Source organism: Rattus rattus, chromosome 3 (assembly GCF_011064425.1).
Source record: "Rattus rattus isolate New Zealand chromosome 3, Rrattus_CSIRO_v1, whole genome shotgun sequence".
Taxonomy (NCBI): Eukaryota; Metazoa; Chordata; class Mammalia; order Rodentia; family Muridae; genus Rattus; species Rattus rattus.
Window position 1 is genome coordinate 156,819,661 of NC_046156.1, and position 21,681 is coordinate 156,841,341.

The 21,681-nt window shown below is 39.4% G+C and overlaps 2 protein-coding genes across 2 annotated transcripts; one reads left to right on the forward strand and one right to left on the reverse strand.

Moving 5' to 3' along the window:
- Positions 1 to 5,978: 5,978 nt before the first annotated feature.
- Positions 5,979 to 13,400, forward strand: LOC116897074 (zinc finger protein 91-like). Its single transcript, XM_032898700.1, has 2 exons — positions 5,979 to 6,411; positions 11,255 to 13,400. The coding sequence occupies exons 1-2, from the start codon at positions 6,261 to 6,263 to the stop codon at positions 13,141 to 13,143; spliced, it is 2,040 nt and encodes a 679-aa protein (XP_032754591.1). The 5' UTR covers positions 5,979 to 6,260; the 3' UTR covers positions 13,144 to 13,400.
- On the reverse strand, positions 8,714 to 9,594 carry LOC116897075 (cytochrome c, somatic-like). Its single transcript, XM_032898701.1, has one exon. It carries the CDS (start codon positions 9,531 to 9,533, stop codon positions 9,240 to 9,242), a length of 294 nt encoding a protein of 97 aa, XP_032754592.1. The 5' UTR covers positions 9,534 to 9,594; the 3' UTR covers positions 8,714 to 9,239.
- Positions 13,401 to 21,681: the final 8,281 nt, after the last annotated feature.

Below are 21,681 nucleotides of genomic sequence, written 5' to 3' on the forward strand. Positions count from 1 at the left end.
TATCTTTGACCGTTGTGTTGATGATTTCTATGGAATCTTCTGCTCCTGAGATTCTCTCTTCTATCTCTTGTATTCTGTTGGTGATGCTTGTATCTCCGGCTCCTTGTCTCTTCTTTTGGTTTTCTATATCCAGGGTCGTCTCCCTTTGTGCTTTCTTTATTGCTTCTATTTCCATTTTTAATTCCTTCACCTGTTTGATTGTTTTTTTCCTGGAATTCTTTCAGGGATTTTTGTGATTCCTCTCCATAGGCCTCTACTTGTTTATTCATGTTTTCCTCCATTTCTCTAAGGGAGTTCTTCATGTCTTTCTAGAAGTCCTCCAGCATCATGATCAAATTTGATTTTAAATCTAGGTCTTGCTTTTCTAGTGTGTTTGGATATTTAATGTTTGCTTTGATGGGAGAATTGGGCTCTGATGATGCCATGTAGTCTTGGTTTCTGTTGCTTGGGTTCCTGCGCTTGCTTCTTGCCATCGTGTTGTCTCTGGTTTTACCTTGTTCTGCTATTTCTGACAGTGGCTAGACCGTCCTATAGGCCTGTGTGTCAGGAGTGCTGGAGACCTGTTTTCCTGTTTTCTTTGAGCCAGTTATGGGAATATAGTGTTCTGCTTTCGGGCATGTAGTCTTTCCTTTCTACTGGACTTCAGCTCTTCCTTTGGGCCTGTGTCATGAGTCCACCAGGCAGGTCGCTTTGAGCAGAAATGTTGGTCTTACTGTGGTCCCTCAGGTGAAGTTGCTTGTGGTGGGCTGCTTTTGAGCTCTCTGTTAGAGTGCCATCTAGGAGGGCCTGTGCTGCCTTTTCCTGGGGCCCTATGCACCGGGGTCCCAGATGGCGTTAGGTGTTTTCCTCTGGAGTCAGAAATGTGGGCAGAGTGTAGTCTCTTCTGGCTTCCCAGTTGTGTCTGCCCCACTGGGTGCAGGGAGCTTTTGATCGGGTCCCTTCAGATCTGGGTGGTGTCTGGACTGCAGGGAACCTGCCAATTGAGGGCTCCTTCACATTTTTGAAATTTTATTATTTTTTTAAGGGATTTGTTCATTTCCTCTTTAAATGCCTGTATCATCTTTATAAAGTTGGATTTAAGGTCATTTTCTTGTAGTTCAGCAGTATTAGATTATCCAGGATATATGATATAAGTGGATAGCTGGGCTCTGGTGTTGCCACATTGCCATGGCTGTTGTTGATTCTGTCCTTATGCTGGCCTTTATCCCTCTAGGTTTCGTGGTTATTATAGGTTAGCTATTAATTTCTGAGCTCAACCTTTGTTGGATGGGTAGATTTTTGAATGTGTTTTTCCCTTGGTTTCTGTTTTCTCTCTGTCTTCTGGCCTGAGTGGCCTGGGGTTTTGGTTGACTAGCAAGTCTTCAGGTCTAGTAGAGTATCTTCCCTGGGGATTTTGTGACCTCATGACTTCTGCAGTTTGGGGTGCTAATCTTGCCTCTGAGGTTCCTAGCACCAATGTGTCCTAGAGTCCCTTCTGTATTCAGTGTCTGGGATAAAGGTAGAGTTGTGGCCTGGAAAATGGAGTCCAAGGGTTTGGGGTACAGTTTAAGGATGTTTGGTGTGTTTTAAGGGGATATGGTAGACTAGCAAGGGCTTGGAGAAGGGTCATACCTGATTGGCCTCCAAGAATGAAGGCAGAGTTGTGCAGTACAGGGCATGGGGTGCAGGTAATGCTGCTGCTGGGTGTGCTTTCAGAGGAGTTGGGGGAGGGACGGGCTTACCTGGGGATCCTGATGACTACAGGCTTTCAGGAAATCAAGTAGAGTTGTAGAGCAGGAAATGTAACACAGGGTTTGGTATAAAATTTATACTATTGAGTATGCTTTCAGAGGAGGTGGTTGGTCCCATTGTGAGTTCTTAATTTACTATAAACATGGCACCTTCCTCCATTTGTAGACTAGAAAGGACTCTGGGAAGTTAGCATTTTCTAACACTATATTTCAGATTCTTGTGTTATAATAATTATTCACAATTTTACACATTTATGTAATGTACATTGACTATAATCAGTCTTATCCTCTGATGTATTTTTGTTCTGGTCCACTGCATTTGTTTAAGGTTGGCCACCTGAGAATGGGTAGGGGGTTGCTTACTTAAGCATGGCAATTTGCCAGTTGACTAAACCACACAGAAATATGTCTCCTTCCTCCTCACAAACACTAACAATCTTGACCTCCTTGGGGAGTAGAGAGGGAATTTTGAGCCTCTCCCCAACTCATGATGGGATGTTGGTAGTGAAAGTCCTGTGTGAGTGATCTTTGTTGATTTGAATGTATGTGTCCCATAAACATGCACTATCTAAAAGAGAGTACTCAATAGTACAATTTTTCAACTCTTAGATTTTTTTTTACCAGTTCCTCCGCCATGATGTTTACTGAGCCTTAGGATTGTTGCAGATGCTCATTGAGGGTTGATCACTCAGTAGTCACCTATTCATAGTACTTTGACCAGTTATGATCATGTCTCTATATTCGCTATTACCAACTATAAGCCACAGTTGCTCCAGTTAACACTGAGAACAACATAAATGTATGTGTATAAACACAAATATTTAGAGGTCAGTTTGACATCATGTGCATATTGTACAGCAATTTCTGGAGGGCCTATGAACCCCCAACATAGACTTTTAGGCAGTTTTCCAGTACCATGCATGAGTGATTGCTTATCACATAATGGTCATGGCACATTTCTGCCAGTGGGCATGCCTTGCCTAGTAGGTTGGTATTAGAGTGTCCAGGGTGCACAGTGGGTGTGTCTTGCCTGGTAGGTTGGTATTAGAGTGTCCAGGGTGCACAGTGGACATGTCTTTCCTGGTAGGTTGGTATTAGAGTGTCCAGGGTGCACAGTGGACATGTCTTTCCTGGTAGGTTGGTATTAGAGTGTCCAGGGCTCATAGATGCTTACTTTTCTAGCCAAGCAGCTTCCACATAACCTCCCAGCCTGTAAAAGCTGGCCAGCCAGAAGAAATCTTCCAGCTCTGTTAAAACTTGATGCCTCATTGTCCTAGAGGAGGACAATGTCTTCAGCTATGGGGTCTTTATGGTATAATCTTTTGGGCTACCAAAAGGAATGGAAAAAATTTACATTGCTTTGGTAGTTTCTGGAATTCCCTGAGCAAAATCCATATTCTACTATTGTGCTGGAATTTAAAAACAAAAATAAACAAACAAATACCCTATATCGTTTGAGAAGAGTAGTATCTACACGTGCAGGATATATTCCATTAAACCTTCAAATTCTAATTTAAATTAGTTTACAAAGCAATAGGATTCTGTACAGCTTTTTTATCCTTATTTTTTGCTAATCCGGTCTCCCAGGTCTTGCTCCCATCCATCTTCACTTAAGTCTTTCAACTCCCTGTATTGCCTGGCTGTAATATCATCTATATTGTACCATTCATTATCTTTTGGTCAGGTATTCCTTTTCCAATGGCCCCTCTCTAACCTTCAGTCCTCTCTAAGATCCACACATGAGAGGAATGTTAGACATTTTTCTTTCTCACTTTCATTTACCTTACTCATCCATTTACCTGAAAATTGCACAATTTCATTTTTCTTTTTATCCGAATAAAATTCCATTGTGTGTGTATATTTAACATGTTTTTATTATCCATTTTATTATCCAGTGTGTTCTTTCTGTACATACCTGCCGAAATTTGTCATTTGATCTCCTGTTGATAGACTTCTCAATTAGACTGAGATGCCATCTCACAGTAGTTTTAATCTACTGTTTCTTCTGATAATTGATGATAACAAACACTTAAAAAAAAAACAGCCAGGGAAATGCAAATCAAAACAATCCTGAGATTCCACCTCACAGCAGTCAGAATGGCTAAGATAAAAAACTCAGGTGACAACAGATGCTGGCAAGGTTGTGGAGAAAGAGGAGCACTCCTCCATTGTTGGTTGGATTGCAAGCTGGTAAAACCACTCTGGAAATCAGTCTGGCAGTTCCTCAGAAAATTGGACATTGAACTACCTGAGGACCCAGCTATAACATTCCTGGATATATAACCAAAAGATGCTCCAACATACAACAAAGACACATGGTCCACTATGTTCATAGCAGCCTTATTTATAATACCCAGAAGCTGGAAAGAACCCAGATGTCCCTCAACAGAGGAATGGATACAGAAAATATGGTACATTTACACAGTGGAGTACTACTCAGCTATCAAAAATAATGACTTCATGAAATTCTTAGGCAAATGGATGGAACTTGAAAACATCATCCTGAGTGAAATAACCCAATCACAAAAGAACACACATGGTATGTACTCACTGATAAGTGGATATTAGCCAAAGTTCAGAATACACATGATACAATTCACAAACTACATGAAGCTCAAGAAGAAGGAAGACCAAAGTGTAGATGCTTCAATCCTTTTTAGAAGGGAAACAAAAATACTCATAGGAAATATGGAGACAACATGTGGAACAGAGACTGAAGGAAAGGCCATCCAGAGACTGCCCTGCCTGGTGATCTATCCCATATACATACAGCCACCAAACCCAGACAATATTGTTGATGCCAAGAAGTGCATGCTGACAAGAGCCTGATATTGCTGTCTCCTGAGAGGCTCTGCCAAAGCCTTACAAATACAGAGGTGGATGCTTTCAGTTAACCATTGAACTGAGAATGGGGACCTGAAGTAACTGAAAGGGTTTGCAACCCCATAAGAAGAACAGCAGTATCAACCAGCCAGACCTCCCAGAGCTCTCAGGGACTAAACCACCATCCCAAGAGAACACAGGGATGGGCCTATGGCTCCATCCGTATATGTAACAGAGGATGACCCTATATCCAGGGTTGTTTCCATGTGTTCTTTCTTGATTGCTTCTATTTCCATTTTTAATTCCTTCAACTGTTTGATTGTGTTTTCCTGGAATTCTTTCAGGGATTTTTGTGATTCCTCTCTGTAGGCTTCTACTTGTTTATGTTTTCCTGTGTTTCTCTAAGGGAGTTCTTCACGTCTTTCTTGAAGTCCTCCAGCATCTTGATCAAATGTGATTTTAAATCTAGGTCTTGCTTTTCTGGTGTGTTTGGATATTCCCTGTTTGTTTTGGTGGGATAATTGGGCTCCGATGATGCCATGTAGTCTTGGTTTCTGTTGCTTGGGTTCCTGCGCTTGCCTCTCGTCATCAGATTATCTCTAGTGTTACTTTGTTCTGCTATTTCTGACAGTGGCTAGACTGTCCTATAAGCCTGTGTGTCAGGAGTGCTATAGACCTATTTTCCTGTTTTCTTTCAGCCAGTTATGGGGACAGAGTGTTCTGCTTTCAGGCGTGTAGTTTTTCCTATCTACAGGTCTTCAGCTGTTCCTGTGGGCCTGAGTTCACTAGGCAGGTCACTTGGAGTAGGAAGGTTTGTCTTACCTGTGGTTCCGAGGCTCAAGTTTGCTCGTGGGGTGTTGCTTTTGAGCTCTCCGTGGTGGCAGCAACCAGGAAGATCTGTGCCGCCCTTTCCGGGAGCTTCCGTGCACCAGGGTTCCAGATGGCGTTTGGTGTTTTCCTCTGGAATCAGTAATGTGGGCAGAGTGCAGTCTCTTCTGGTTTCCCAGGCGTGTCCGCCTCTCTGAAGGTTTAGCTCTCCCTCCCACGGGATTTGGGTGCAGAGAACTGTTTATCCGGTCGGTCCCTTCAGGTTCCGGCGGTGTCTCAGACGCAGTGGACCTGCTGCTCCTGGGCCCTCCTCTACGGGAACCCAGAGGCCGTATACAGTTTCCTCTTGGGCCAGGGATGTGGGCAGGGGTGGGCAGTGTTGGTGGTCTCTTCCGCTCTGCAGTCTCAGGAGTGCCCACCTGTCTAGGCGGTGAGGTCTCTTTCCCACGGGGTTTGGGAGCAGAGAGCTGCTGCGGGCAGGGATCTGCCAAGAGTAATATTTCTTAAATTATTCCATAAAGTACAAAAGGAAATCCTCCCAACTCCTTTCACATAGTCAGATTCCCGCTCTTAAGGAAAATTTAGTGGGAGTCATAGCTGTGGTGAGTGGATGAATTAGTCACAGTTCTCACTGTGTTTTTAGCTTTATTGTTTTGATAGTATGACTCTTCCTTCTGTTTGGAATTTTAGAAATTGAGACATCAAGTGTGGAGAATACAGCTTAAAACAAAATATTTTACCCTTCAGCTTTGATTTCTTTTTCTCTTGAGGTAAAGCTCCAAGTATGAGATAGACCTATAAGGAAACATTTTAAAAAGTTACATCCTGCCACCTTTTCGTCTATTTTCTTTTTCCTTATAAACACAATAGTAATAATATATGTCAGTCCTAGAGAACAACATACAACCATCATGTTTGCCTTTCCTTCTAACAGGTCTTGCTTTCTCTAAGCCGTACTTGGTCACATGCCTCGAGCAGAGAAAAGAACCCTGGAATGTGAAGGAACCAGCAACAGTAGCTGTGTACCCAGGTATGTGGGAATGAGTAAATCAGAGCACAAAACTGAGAGGTCCAGAGAGGCAGGCATGAAAGACTGGATAGATTAGGGAATCAGGGGAAAATGGATGCTGTACAGGATGCTGGGCTGAGGATGTTGACCTTCATGTAAACTTGGCCATGGATGTTGGCAAGGCCCAAGGCTTCTTCAAGAAGGGAGATGTGGCCATTGACCTGACCGGGTAGTGCCCCGGCTCTGGCTTCACCAACACTGTGCGTATAGTGGAACCCCTCTTCTAGCCCCTGTCCTGTCCCCTCCCCTAGCCTATCCATTAGGCCAGCAGTTCTTGTAGTGCTCACTCTGGGCCATAGTGTGAAGCCGATGGGCTGGGACACCAGGGAAAAGTAATGCCTCTGAAACATGCAGTAGAGCCCAGCTATCTTTCATGGCCCTGCCTGATCCAGGGGTGAAGGTAGAATACAGGATTGGAGAACCTCTAACTTTATCACAGAAGGGCAGCAGCATCTCTGTGTTCTTTGCTCCTGTAGAAAGTTGTCCACAGAATTCCCAGCCCTAGCCTGGAGCCAGGAGACAGCAAGAGCAGGGGCTGAGGGCGTGGGTCCAGGGTTCCAGTGTGGATGACTTTTGGCCCTGGCCCTGATGTGCTTTCCCAACAGCTTTGGCCTCCCCGCCCCTCCTTGTGCACTCCACTGCTGTCACTGCAGACACTCCACTCTCCACCTTGTATTCTGCAGTTTCTTCAGGCCTGTTGCTATAGTCCCCACCTGAGTGTCAAACAGCAGCTGAAGCAAACAAAAAAAAGCTTCATTTATTATCTTTGTAGAAATTTTAATCCCGATGAGGGATTTCTGCCTGGCCTTGATCATTCAGTTCCCAGATAAAAGACACATAAAACTTTTATATTTATAGTAAGCCTTAAACAGCACAAAAGCTGGTAGATATCTATCTACACTCCAGGATATTAGAATCTACCTTCCTACTAATAACCCTGAGTTATTACTTACTGTGTCTTATTTTGGCTGCTCTCAACCCAATTGGCCAGCCAATAGGGCCACATTGTGTATATAAGGAAAAGGAGGGACTTTCTTTCTCTCCCTTCTCCAACCTTATTTTCCTCAAGGTTTTCCAGGTTTCTCCTCCAAACAGGTCACTCCAAACCTGCCTACCTCTAATCCCTCCAATAAGTGGCTGTAGCCAATTTTATTTAACCAGTAGTTTTAAATCAAGGAACAAGATTTGCACAACCGAAGCTTGTAAACATGAGAAGTCACTGGTAGGTATATAATTTACCATTGTGATACATAACAATAGACTGAACCTCAACAATCCCCCACTCTTTTTTCTTATCTAATTTACCATGCGTACCAAAACTGCACCACCAGTTTAAGTTTATCCCCAATTACCGGTGGGTACCCCTTAATCTACTCTTGTAACTGCTGCTCTGGCTACCTTACCAATACTTGCTATTTCTCCTGTCCATGTGCTCATGGTCTATCTTCCATCATGGCGGCTTCCTTTATCTCTCCTTCCTCCTTCTCCCTCTCCCCAATCTCTCCTCTAACCAGGTCACTGCAAACCCACCTGTCTCAAATCCCTCCAGTAACTGACTATAGCCAATTTCATTTAACCAATAGTTTTAAATCAAGGAACCAGGTTTGCAAAACAAAAGCTTGTAAATATGAGACTCCTTGGCTGGTCTAGAACTTTGGGTATAAATTTTAGCATTGTAATACATAGTAATAGACCAAACCTCAACAATTATCTCTTAAACTATAGGTCACTTTATGATCGATTTTTATAATGCTTTTATTTCCTCAAATCTCTCCTTGCTCTCCAGTGATGTCTGAATGCATATACAGTGACTAGAGTGTCCTTTAGTAGGTTAGAGTAGACATCATTTTGGATTACCATTATTCCCTATCTCTCAGAAACTTGTACACAGTTATAATGACCTATTTGTCAAGGCTTCATAGAACAGTATCACTACAAATAAGTTTTTCTTTTTTTTTTTTTTTTTGATTTGTGATTGATTTAATTATCTTCTGACTGTTGATAACTTACAAACTATCTCCTTTATTTTCATCTTTCCATCTAGTAAGTTAGAAAAGAGTACCACTCCCAATCAGGCATGAACAGAAATTCCAGTTATGACTTTCCAAATGGGCATTTAAGGACAATTCTGAATTACAGCTTAGTCTTAGATAAGAGAAGATTTAAAAGGCCTAACTTGTTCTTAAAAGCATTTTAACTTGTAGATCAACTATAAAGAAGTGTTAAATACTCTTTATTTGATATACATAAACCACAGTAATGCCTTTCAGTGGTGAAAGGGAACATCATTGATGTAGGGAATTCTAATTAAAACAGCATTGTCAAGAATAGTTCCGTCCTGGTGTTTAGCATTGCCTGTCAGAGGCCAGTGAACACACGCTGAAGCACGGGTGAGTCTTCTTGTTTCTGAGACAGTGACAGAATTTTCCCAGGATTTAAACATATTCATATACCCAGTTATATAAATCTAAGTATAAAACCATTCAATAGGTTTGAGGCGACACCCCCATATTTATGGAAAGTAAAACATTACTAATTAAGTCCAATCTTATCTTGAGAAAGGGAAAGCAGTGATAACATGTATACAATTGGAAGTGTTACTTTAAAAAAGATCATATCCACTTTATAGCAAGTCAGTTTAACTTAAATCAGGGCTGTCCAACAAAAACATTGTTAGCCATTCATGATCTGAATTTGGTGTATGAATTAAATTATGGTATACATTAAAAGCCATGAGACATTTGTTTTGTAATAAATAAGGCAGTGGAATTATTCATTAGTAGCCTTTTTTAAGATAAGCTATTAGGGTCCTTTCCCTTCTTCTTAATTCCAGCGAAGATCATTTTTGTTCCAGGGATGTACTTTTTGGGATTTTCCAAATACTCCATCAGGGTATCCTCTCCCCAGGTGATACCTTTGTTCTTGTTGGCATCTGTGTAAGAGAATCCAGCAGCCTGGCCTGTCTTCCGCCCAAACAGACCATGGAGGTTTGGTCCAGTCTTATGCTTGCCTCCTTTTTCCACAGTGTGGCACTGGGCACACTTTTGAACAAAAATCTTCTTGCCTTTTTCAACATCACCCATTTTAAATTCGGTCCGGGCTGGTCAACACCACAAACGAAGAGACTCTTGGGCAGACGTCCCACTCTCTCCAAATAAGTTTTTCTAATTACATTTACAACCTCAGTATTTAAAGTTGTCTCAGCAGACTCCTCTTATGAATTATAATGTATTTCTTTTTTTTTTTAAAGATTTATTTATTTATTATATATAAGTACACTGTAGCTGTCTTCAGATACACCAGAAGAGAGCATCAGATCTCTTTACAGATGGTTGTGAGCCACCATGTGGTTGCTGGGAATTGAATTCATGACCTCTGGAAGAGCAGTCCGGTGCTCTTAACCACTGAGCCATCTCTCCAGCCCTATAATATATTTCTGTGAATTTTTCTGCCACACACTGATTGCCAATGACTTATGATACATTGTTTTATATGTGATAGAAAAAACTTATGTACAGGTACAAGAGTATTTTTAGTAGCCCACCAATATTTGTTGAGAATTTATCTTAATTTGCAATTCCATTTTCTGTGTTTTATTTTTGTATAGACCTCCCTCATGTCTGTTGCTAATATTGTTAGATGTAACTTTTACATTATGATTAGAATGACAGTTTTTAGTTGTGGCTCTTTAAGACAGTGTAAGATAATAAAATGTCGAGTTTTTAATTGGAATGACCAGTTCCAATTAAATTGATCTCACTTTTATTTATTGAATATTAGTTCTGTTTTCATGGTGTATGTATTCCTCATTGGTTACTTAATAGTTATTTTATACTGCTAAATGAATATTTCTGAAGTTATTATCATTTCATAAACAATTGATAAATATGTTGCCTCTACTGAAACTTCTGTGATTTAAAATTAAACTTGAAATTTTAAAAACCATTCAACAGCATCTAGTTTTTTTTTTTTTTAACTAACAATAAAAAACATATAACATGAAATTTACTGTCTTCAGTATTTGGACATTGTTCTGCCCATTCAAATTATATGCCACAAATCTTTCAGAAACAGTTCAGCCTTCAAAATAAACATATTCTTAGGAAAATTAATTAATTATTTTGGGGCCATCTCATTTAGTCGCAGTTGAAATCTTTGTTCTACAAAGTTTTCTATTTTAGAATTTTTCATGTATTTTTAATCAGATATTTGCCTTTTTATAATGGGTTTATTTCATTTAGCATATTGCCCTTCAGAATTGTCCTTTCATAAATATTCCATTACTATTTATCTAAAATGTGTGTGTCCATATGCTCGCACTCGCATATGGGACTACTAAGGGTTTCCGGTTCATATATGAAGTACAGAAAACAACTTGTAGGAATTAGTTTGCTTCTTCTACCATATGGGCCTTTTGGAATCAGATGCCTTTATCCTCAGAGCCATTTTCCTGGCTTTAAAGTACTTTTAAATTTTTGAATAATGTTCCACTGTTTTCAGTGGAAGTTTGTGTTATTATCTGTTTTTTTTTTTTTTTTTGTCTAAATTAAGTTCCTCAAAAAAAACACAAACATTTTTTTTTTTTTTGTTTTTTTTTTTTTTTTTTTTTTTTTAATATCTTTCTTTTTTTTTTTTATTTAAAATTTTTAAAAAAAAAAAAAAAAAAAAAAAAAATATGAGAGTAAATTGCATTTAGAACTGTATCAGAACTGTATCTTGGGGTGTAAGTATTCATATGAAAGATACACTATAATTATAGCTATGTGATTAATCTTTTACTGATATGTCCATCTTTACTCTACAGGAAGTAAACCTTATATATTTAAAGAGTGTGGTAAGACCTTTCCTTGGAACTCACTTCTTATTCAACACCATAAAATACATCCTGGAGCAAAACTTTACACGTGTGATGAATGTGGCAAGTCCTTTAATGTTCGATCAACACTGTATAAACACCATAGAACTCATACTGGGGAGAAACCCTACAAATGTAAAGAATGTGGCAAAGCTTTTACATGTTCTTCAAGCCTTAACCAACACCATAGAATTCACACTGGGGAGAAACCCTATAAATGTGAATGTGGCAAAGCCTTTAATAATTCTTCAGCTCTTACTCAGCACCAAAGAATCCATACTGGAGAGAGACCATACAAGTGTGACGAATGTGGCAAGGCGTTTAACAATTGCTCAGCCCGTACTCGACACCAAAGAATCCATACTGGAGAAAGACCCTATAGGTGTGCACAATGTGGCAAGACGTTTAATTTTCCCACATCACTTTCTCAGCACCAGAGAATTCATACTGGAGAAAAACCCTACAAATGTGAAGAATGTGGTAAGGCCTTTAACTGTTCTTCACATCTTAAACAGCACCGAATTATTCATACTGGAAAGAAACCCTACAAATGTAAAGAATGTAGCAAAGCTTTTAACTGTTCTTCGAGTCTTAACCAACACCGTAGAATTCACACTGGGGAGAAACGCTACATATGTGAGGAATGTGGCAAAGCCTTTAATAACTGTTCAGCTCTTACCCAACACCAAAGAATTCATAGTGGAGAGAAACCCTATAAATGTGAAGAATGTGGCAAAGCCTTTTATAATTGCTCAGCCCTTTCTCGGCACCAGAAAATTCATACCGGAGAAAAACCGTATAAATGTGCAGATTGTGGCAAGGCTTTTATTTTTCGGTCATCACTCTCTCAACACCAGAGAATTCATACAGGAGAGAAACCCTACAAATGCAAAGAATGTGGCAAGGCCTTTAACTGTTCTTCTCACCTTAACCAGCATGGAAGAATTCACAGTGGAGAGAAACCTTATAAATGTGAAGAGTGTGGCCAGACGTTTATCTGTTCTTCATACCTACATAAGCATCAGAAGATTCATGCTATTGAGAAACTCTATGAGTGCAAAGACTGTGGTAAAGCCTTCAGCTGCTCCTCATACCTTAAGTATCACCAGAGATTTCATACTGGAGGAAAATCCTACACGTGCAAAGAATGTGACAAAACCTTTAGGTCATCTTCATACCTTAGGAATCATCAGAGATTCCATACTGGAGAGAAACCTTACACGTGCAAAGAATGTGGCAAAGCCTTTGTTAATTCTTCAAGCCTTCTTGTACACCAAAGAATTCACACTGGAGAGAAACCATACAAATGCAAAGAATGTGGCAAGGCCTTTAGGTGTTCATCATATTTTAAGTATCATCAGAGACTTCATACTGGAGAGAAACCCTACACATGCAAAGAATGTGGGAAAGCCTTTGCTAAATCTTCGTGTCTTATTCTACACCAAAGAATTCATACTGGAGAAAAACCCTACAAATGTGAGGAGTGTGGCCAGGCATTTATCTGTTCTTCATATCTGAGGAAGCATCAGAGAATCCATACTGGTGAGAAACCATACACATGTGAAGAATGTGGCAAAGCTTTTAGCATTTATTCAACCTTCACTCAACACCAGAGAATTCATACTGGAGAAAAACCATATAAATGCAAGGAATGTAATAAAGCATTTAATAATCATTCAGCTCTAATTAAACATCAAAGAATTCATACTGGAGAGAAACCCTATGCATGCAAAGAATGTAGTAAAGCTTTTAATAATAGCTCAAGCCTTATTCGACATCAACGAATTCATATTGGAATTGAAACCCTAGAAATTCAAGGAATTTGGCAAGGCCTTTAGTAATAGTTTAACACCTAGCTCCAAAAACTCATACTAGTAAGAAACTAGAAATGAAAAAAGGTGACTACTAAGTGTTCTGTATATAAATACAATGTAAAAAAATCATGCATGAAAGAAAGCCTACAAGTTCAAATAGTGTTGCACCTCTCGTAACTCTTCTTCATGTTTTATTGATAGCAGAGAATTTGTACTGAGGAAGCCTACACATGTAAATAATGTGTCAAGGCTTTTACTGATTGTTCACTCCTCATCAGTGAACTCATGCTTCATAGAAATCTTATTTATTGACTTTGGAAGGAACTCTGTCCAGGATGTATAAGCAAAATAGTTATTCTGGAAGACATTATGTAAACATAGAATGTAGTAAATTAGCTCATACCTCAGATCTTAATGGATATGAGAATTACTGTAAGTGACAAATCTTGTAAATATATGGACTGATGTAAAAATGAAGTAAATATTGTTTATAAGTCATGGGACATTATTTAATGTGGTAGAATAAATCATAGACATCACAACTCAGTAAGTATATGAATTTATTAATAAAACCTTAGTTGCTATGTAAATTTACATATTCATGTTTGAAAACAGAAGTTAGCACAATTCTCAGACAGTCAAAAGAACAAGACTAGTTGCTAATTGATTTTAGTATAGTTCTTTTTCCTCAGAGACAATAGAATAGGTACAAAATAGAGGTTGTGTGTGAAACTTACGTCTTTAAATAAACAAATTTGAATGGTTCATAATGTAGTGTATATGTTTTTATTGGGTAACATTATTCTATAAGAGAGGTTAAAATATTCCACCTTACTAAAGGTGGTAGGTGACAGGTTTCAGATATATACGGCTGAGAATTATTTGTGTAAGTGATCATTCTATTCCAGATGCCAGTCAGTGTCTTTCAAAGTATTTGGAGGATATTATTTCAATATGTTACATATTTGTTCATCCCCTTCTTGTGGTAACTGTGTTAATTAAGTGGGTAATTATGCCTTAGCTTTCTGAATCTTGAATTGTATTACTATTTGTCAGTTTTTACTAAATGCATATATACATATTTGAGAATGGTGGCCTGGCTACTGACTATATAGACATTATGTATGTATACATGCCATCCTTTGACATATAAAACACACTCAAATTTTGATATTTACTACATTGACTGAAATATTCCTACTTTTACAATCAAATAAACATTAGGAATTAGGAGAACATTTGGAGCACCATGTGTATGTTCTTGCTTGTACCTGTACCTGGTCTGACTGGCGGGATTTGATATATTTTCACAGAAACCCTGTCCTCCTCTGTTTCCTTCAAGCTATTGCTACAGTGACTCTCAAGAAATTAGAATTTCTCTGAGATCCTGCTGGGAGAAGCAAAAGTCCTGGGGCATCCATAGGAGGGCCGTACCTTTTGGAGAAAGACTTAGTTTATATAATAGCTTTACTGGAATGACTAATCTTGAAGGAAAGATGTGGTGGGCAGTAGACCATGCTTGGATGGATTAGACTGCTTAGTTGTGTGTTTCTTTTACCTTCTATTTATTGTATCATATTTATTTTTATATTTATTATATATATTACATGTAAGTATATTATTTATTTATCTAATGCCCTGACATTGTTTAAGGATTCTAAAGATGGACTGGCAAGTTATTGTATCTCTTTTTCCCTTTTCCCAGTGTGGTTACATTGAATAAATCTGTTTTTTAATAATTTTTTTTAGTTTTGCTTTTCACTCTTAATTTGGGTGTTACTTGGCTGATCAGTGATGGGTGGTGAAAACTGGCTAGTTGAGGCACAGGTTGTAAGAAGAAAGAGTAATTGTTGAAGTAAAAGTTAATTTTGAAATAGTTGACACCCCATAGGAAACAACCACAGCATTTCCTGAAAAAGATACAAAGCACACACACACACACACACACACACACACACACACACACACACTACACACACACACAGACACACATGACTATATGGAAATTTCTGCAAAATGGATACTGGCTTTAAGTCTCTTGATGCTGATTCTCCTATCTTACATGGGAAATCATGCATCACCTAATATTTCATGTTGTCAAAGTCCACAAAATGTCATTTGGACAGCTGTGTGCTTTTAAGAATATCTTCATGATATTTAATGGTTTTCAGAAATTACTTTGAAAGTTTAATCTCAGGGTTTCTATATGCATATACATTGTCTTGCATCATATCTTTTCAACACAATATAAGTCTTTTTTTTTAGTTGTTCCCATCTGTTTGATAAGGTGCATCTTATTTTCAATAAGTTTACTGAATCAGTTTACACAGGTGAAAACAGAAGGCTTCGTAGGTCATGGGTTTCTGGGAAACATGTATGGAAGACGTGAAGTAGAGGTATAAAGTAGGGAAGGGTGGACAGGTTTAGAAAGCTCCACGGACACTGAAGACAGGAAGGATGGAGAGATCACACCAGGGAAAGTGGGAATATCATGAGAAGCTGAGGCACGGTCAACTGTGATGAAGCTTAAGCCTGGCCAGGGACACTCGTGTGCACAGAAGATGAGATTGCTTCTTCTAGCTGATCTTAGGATCTTAGGAGAGAATCATTGTGAGAGGACCCAGTAAGGCACATCTCTCTAGTAGCTGAACACGTGTGACAGCATGGAGACTGAATGTAAGGAATTTCTGCATTATTTTCTGAGGTATGAAAAATGACATCTAAGTGTAGGACACAGCTGGGTTAAAAAGGTGAAGTTTTGCTTCAAAGGAAAATGGGATTGTTATCTAGAGATTTCTTTTTGAGAGTTTGAGTGCCAAATTTAAACCATTTTTTTAAAAAAGAATATATCCGCCTTCTTAGTGCAGTAGGCAGTGTGTCAGTCTCATAATCTGAAGGTCCTGAGTTAGAGCCTTAGAGAGGGCAAATACTTTCATATGGAGGCAAAGTTTAGAGCAGAGATTGAAGGAACAGCCATTCAGAGCCTGCCCCACATGTGGCCCATATATATATATATATATATAGCCACCAAAACTAGATAAGATTGATGAAGCTAAAAAGTGCATGCTGAAAGGGACCGGATATAGATCCCTCCTGAGAGATACATCCAAAGCATGTCAAATACAGAGGTGAATGCTAGCAGTAAACAACTGAACTGAGAACAGGACCCCCTTTGGGGGAATTGGAGGAAGGATTGAAATAGCTGAAGGGGCTTGCAACCCCATAAGAACAACAACGCCAACCAACCAGAGCTCCCAGGGACTAAACCACTACCAAAAGACTACACATGGACTGACCCAGGGCTCCAACTGCATATGTAGCAGAGAATAGCCTTGTTAGGGCACCAGTGGAAGGGGAAGCCCTTGGTCCCACCAAGGTTGAACCCCTAGTGCAGGGGAATGTCGGGGAGAGGGAAAGGGGGGTAGATGGGGGGGGAACATCCATATGGGGGAGGGGGAGAAGATGGGGGCTTATGGACAGGAAACCAGGAAAGGGAATAACATTTGAAATGTAAATTAAGAAATATATGTAGTAAAAACAATAAAATTGCAAAACACCAACTTGTGCTTGAGTCAGGTAGCCTCATGCAGAGAAATTTCTTGGTCTCTGGATATGAAACCTTAGTTCCACTCCAGATCCAAACATATCTGGTACCTTAAACCAGACTGCCCTTAAAGCAATACTTGAGGACTTCCTTTAGGTCTTACACAATTTCATACAAGTATATAGTACATTATAGTTATTCTTTACCTCATCCTTTCTTTTCTTCCTCTCACCCTTATCATTTGCCTTTCTCCTTACTGGTTTCTGTGTCAGAATCATGGCTGTTCTGCTTGTTTTTGTTATTGTTTTGTCAACTATGCCTCTATGAGATTGATTTGGAGGCAAGTCTGTGGGGGTATCTTCTTGGTTAAAGTTAATGTGGAAGAACTCAGCCCACTGGGGGTGGTGCCACCTATGGACAGGTGGTCCTTGGGTGTATAGATAGACACATTGAGCAAGCTATGGGAACAAGGCAGTAAGCAGTATTCTTCTATGGCCTGTGCTTCAGTTCCTGCCTCCACATTCCTGCTATGTTTGAGTTCCTTGATGAACTATGATATGGAGATGTGAGCAAAATAAACCTCTTCCTCCCCAGGTTAATTTTGATCATGGTGCTTTATCACAACAATAGAAGCCCTAACTAAGAAATTGGTACCATGAGTGGAGTATTTATCTGACAAACTTGCCCATGTATTTGGGAGGATTATGGAAGGACTTCTGGGCTTCTAACTAGAAAAATCATCCATTGTTGAGAGCTTAATAAGCTATTTTTGGAACTTAGAAAGTAATGTTGAGATCAGAGTGGGTAATGAAAGTCTAGCTTGTGAGATTTAAGAGGGAAGTTTTGAGAGTCACTTAAAGACACTATTGGGACCATTTGATTTGTTTGAATTAAGATTCAGTATTTCTGGTTAGCTGAGGTTGAAGAATTGCTTGTAGTTAATAAGAGGCAAGATCCAGTAAAGTTAAACCTGTATTTTGTGACAATAATCAATATTATTCAATTTGGGGCTCAAGAATCCGCTGTGATTCAGAGGAGATCACCATCACTGAAGTAAAATCTGCAGATTGAACACACAAAAGCTCTGTAGTACAGGTGGCTAAAGTTGTACCTTATATTGGTAACTGACTTTGGTAGTGTGCGAGTTTCCCAGGTAGTACTTGTTTTGAAGGAATAAAAGACACATGGAGAAGAGCTGAGCCTTGGCTTGTGAGGAGATGGACGAGGCCATTTGTGAAGTTGCAGCCTCAGTTGTACTAGAAACCACAGGATTGAAGGTGGTCATAAAAGTGGAGGCTTGGCACTATGTAGTAGTGCTTTGGTCCGTGAAGAGAGTCAAGAGAGGATATTGGTAAACATTCAGTAGGGGCTGTACAGACTCATGCATTTCGTGGATGCCTGTACTGAGAGATAAGCAGTAAGCAACTGGGGAACAGGAGTCACTCAGAGATTACGAGACAATTCTTTTTGGCTACGTTTGCTATGTATGGTAGAGTCAGGGAAAGTAGAACTGGCCAGACTGGAGCTCCGAAGATTGTCAGTCCAGAACATCAAACATTGTTATTTTGCACTGCTGAATCTGGGCTTTGCTTAGATATGACTGTGACCATGTCTTGATTCTTTAGCATCTAGATATCAGAAAATACTAAATTTATTTTTTACTTTTACAGGAACTCTCAGCTGAGACACTTTGAATAATTTTTGAGACTTTAGAATTTAAGGCTGCCTGCTTATTTTAGAGATGCTTAGAACTTTGAAAGAGACTTTGGATGTCTTAAAGGGACTAGATTTTCATACTGTTTGATTCTTTTTTAAAGGCTGTTCTCCAAAGCTTGAGTTAGATGTGATGCTAGACAGACAAAATGAAATTTACAAGAGGTACATCGTACACATGATGCTTCTGAAGTTCTCCTAATTTCTAAAGCTTGCTTAATTTATGGTAATGATATTTCAGACATTGTAATGCTATCAAAATTTAAGTCAGTTTTTAGGTCAGAAGTTGGGATGGAGAAACATAGAACACATGTATATCATATATATATTATATTATATTGCAAAATGTGATAAATAGCTAACTATTTGGGACTTTATGTCCCTGTGGCAGTAATGCATACATCTATATGCATCCTTGATAACCCTGTATCTTCTCTTTTGCTCTATGTAAGCTAGCAGCACAGACAAGCCTTCTAGAAGGATTTGCTAAACCATGTTGATCTTTCCTCACCCAACTCTTGCATGTTCATGTTCCAGCTATGCCATAGACAACATCTTCCATGATCTCCAAAGAGAATGGGCCAATTTCTCGCCTCGTTTTGAACAAATCTTACTTCATGGATGATGCCATTGGCATTTTGATAGATATTGCATTGTGGCTGTAGATTGCTTTTTTGAACTGAGAATTTCAACACTATCTTATTTCAGTTTAGGAACAAAGAATACCTTGCAATTCCTTAATATTCTCTTTGACTTCTTTTATTGACATTTTAAATTTTCATCCAGCCCTAGTCATTTTCTTGGTTTAGTTTATTCCTGTTATTTTTCCTGATACGGTTATAAATTAGATTATTTCCATGATTTCTTTTCTTTCTTTTTTTTTTTTTTTAATTAACTTGAGTATTTCTTGCATACATTTCGAGTGTTATTCCCTTTCCCGGTTTCCGGGCAAACATCCCCCCCCCCCCCTTCCTTATGGGTGTTCCCCTGCCCACCTCCCCATTGCCGCCTCCCCCAACAGTCTAGTTCACTGGGGGTTCAGTCTTAGCAGGACCCAGGGCTTCCCTTCCACTGGTGCTCTTACTAGGATATTCATTGCTACCTATGAGGTCAGAGTCCAGGGTCAGTCCATGTATAGTCTTTTAGGTAGTGGCTTAGTCCCTGGAAGCTCTGGTTGCTTGGCATTGTTGTACGTGTGGGGTCTCGAGCCCCTTCAAGCTCTTCCAGTTCTTTCTCTGATTCCTTCAACAGGGTCCTATTCTCAGTTCAGTGGTTTGCTGCTGGCATTCACCTCTGTATTTGCTGTATTCTGGCTGTGTCTCTCAGGAGCGATCTACACTTCTGAACTTCTTTGCTTCATCCATCTTGTCTAATTGGGTGGCTGTATATATATGGGCCACATGTGGGGCAGGCTCTGAATGGGTGTCCTTCAGTCTCTGTTTTAATCTTTGCCTCTCTCTTCCCTGCCAAGGGTATTCTTGTTCCCCTTTTAAAGAAGGAGTGAAGCATTCACATTTTGATCATCCATCTTGAGTTTCATTTGTTCTAGGCATCTAGGGTAATTCAAGCATTTGGGCTAATAGCCACTTATCAATGAGTGCATACCATGTATGTCTTTCTGTGATTGGGTTAGCTCACTCAGGATGATATTTTCCAGTACCAACCATTTGCCTCTTTAATTTCATAAAGTCGTTGTTTTTGATAGCTGAGTAATATTCCATTGTGTAGATGTACCACATTTTCTGTATCCATTCCTCTGTTGAAGGGCATCTGGGTTCTTTCCAGCTTCTGGCTATTATAAATAAGGCTACATGAACATAGTGGAGCACGTGTCTTTTTTTTTTATATGTTGGGGCATCTTTTGGGTATATGCCCAAGAGAGGTATAGCTGATCCTCAGGCAGTTCAATGTCCAATTTTCTGAGAAACCTCCAGACTGATTTCCAGAATGGTTGTACCAGTCTGCAACCCCACCAACAATGGAGGAGTGTTCCTCTTTCTCCACATCCTCGCCAGCATTTGCTGTCACCTGAGTTTTTGATCTTAGCCATTCTCACTGGTGTGAGGTGAAATCTCAGGGTTGTTTTGATTTGCATTTCCCTGATGACTAAAGATGTAGAACATTTCTTTAGGTGTTTCTCAGCCATTCGCATTCCTCAGCTGTGAATTCTTTGTTTAGCTCTGAACCCCATTTTTTAATAGGGTTATTTGTCTCCCTGCCGCTAACTTTTTGAGTTCTTTGTATATTTTGGATATAAGGCCTCTATTCTGTTGTAGGATTGGTAAAGATCTTTTCCCAATCTGTTGGTTGCCGTTTTGTCCTAACCACAGTGTCCTTTGCCTTACAGAAGCTTTGCAGTTTTATGAGATCCCATTTGTCGATTCTTAATCTTAGAGCATAAGCCATTGGTGTTTTGTTCAGGAAATTTTTTCCAGTGCCCATGTGTTCCAAATGCTTCCCTAGTTTTTCTTCTATTAGTTTGAGTGTATCTGGTTTGATGTGGAGGTCCTTTATCCACTTGGACTTAAGCTTTGTACAGGGTGATAAGCATGGATCGATCTGCATTCTTCTACATGTTGACCTCCAGTTGAACCAGCACCATTTGCTGAAAATGCTATCTTTTTTTCCATTGGATGGTTTTGGCTCCTTTGTCAAAAAATCAAGTGACCATAGGTGTGTGGGTTCATTTCTGGGTCTTCAATTCTGTTCCATTGGTCTATCTGTCTGTCTCTGTACCAATACCATGCAGTTTTTATCACTATTGCTCTGTAATACTGCTTGAGTTCAGGGATAGCGATTCCCCCTGAAGTCCTTTTATTGTTGAGGATAGTTTTAGGTATCCTGGGTTTTTTGTTATTCCAGATGAATTTGCAAATTGTTCTGTCTAACTCTTTGAAGAATTGGATTGGTATTTTGATGGGGATTGCATTGAACCTGTAGATCGCTTTTGGTAAAATGGCCATTTTTACTATATTAATCCTGCCAATCCATGAGCATGGGAGATCTTTCCACCTTCTGAGGTCTTCTTCAATTTCTTTCTTCAGTGTCTTGAAGTTCTTATTGTACAGATCTTTTACTTGCTTGGTTAAAGTCACACCGAGGTATTTTATATTATCTGGGTCTATTATGAAGGGTGTCGTTTCCCTAATTTCTTTCTCGGCTTGTTTCTCTTTGGTGTAGAGGAAGGCTACTGATTTATTTGAGTTAATTTTATACCCAGCCACTTTGGTGAAGTTGTTTATCAGCTTTAGTAGTTCTCTGGTGGAACTTTTGGGATCACTTAAATATACTATCATATCATCTGC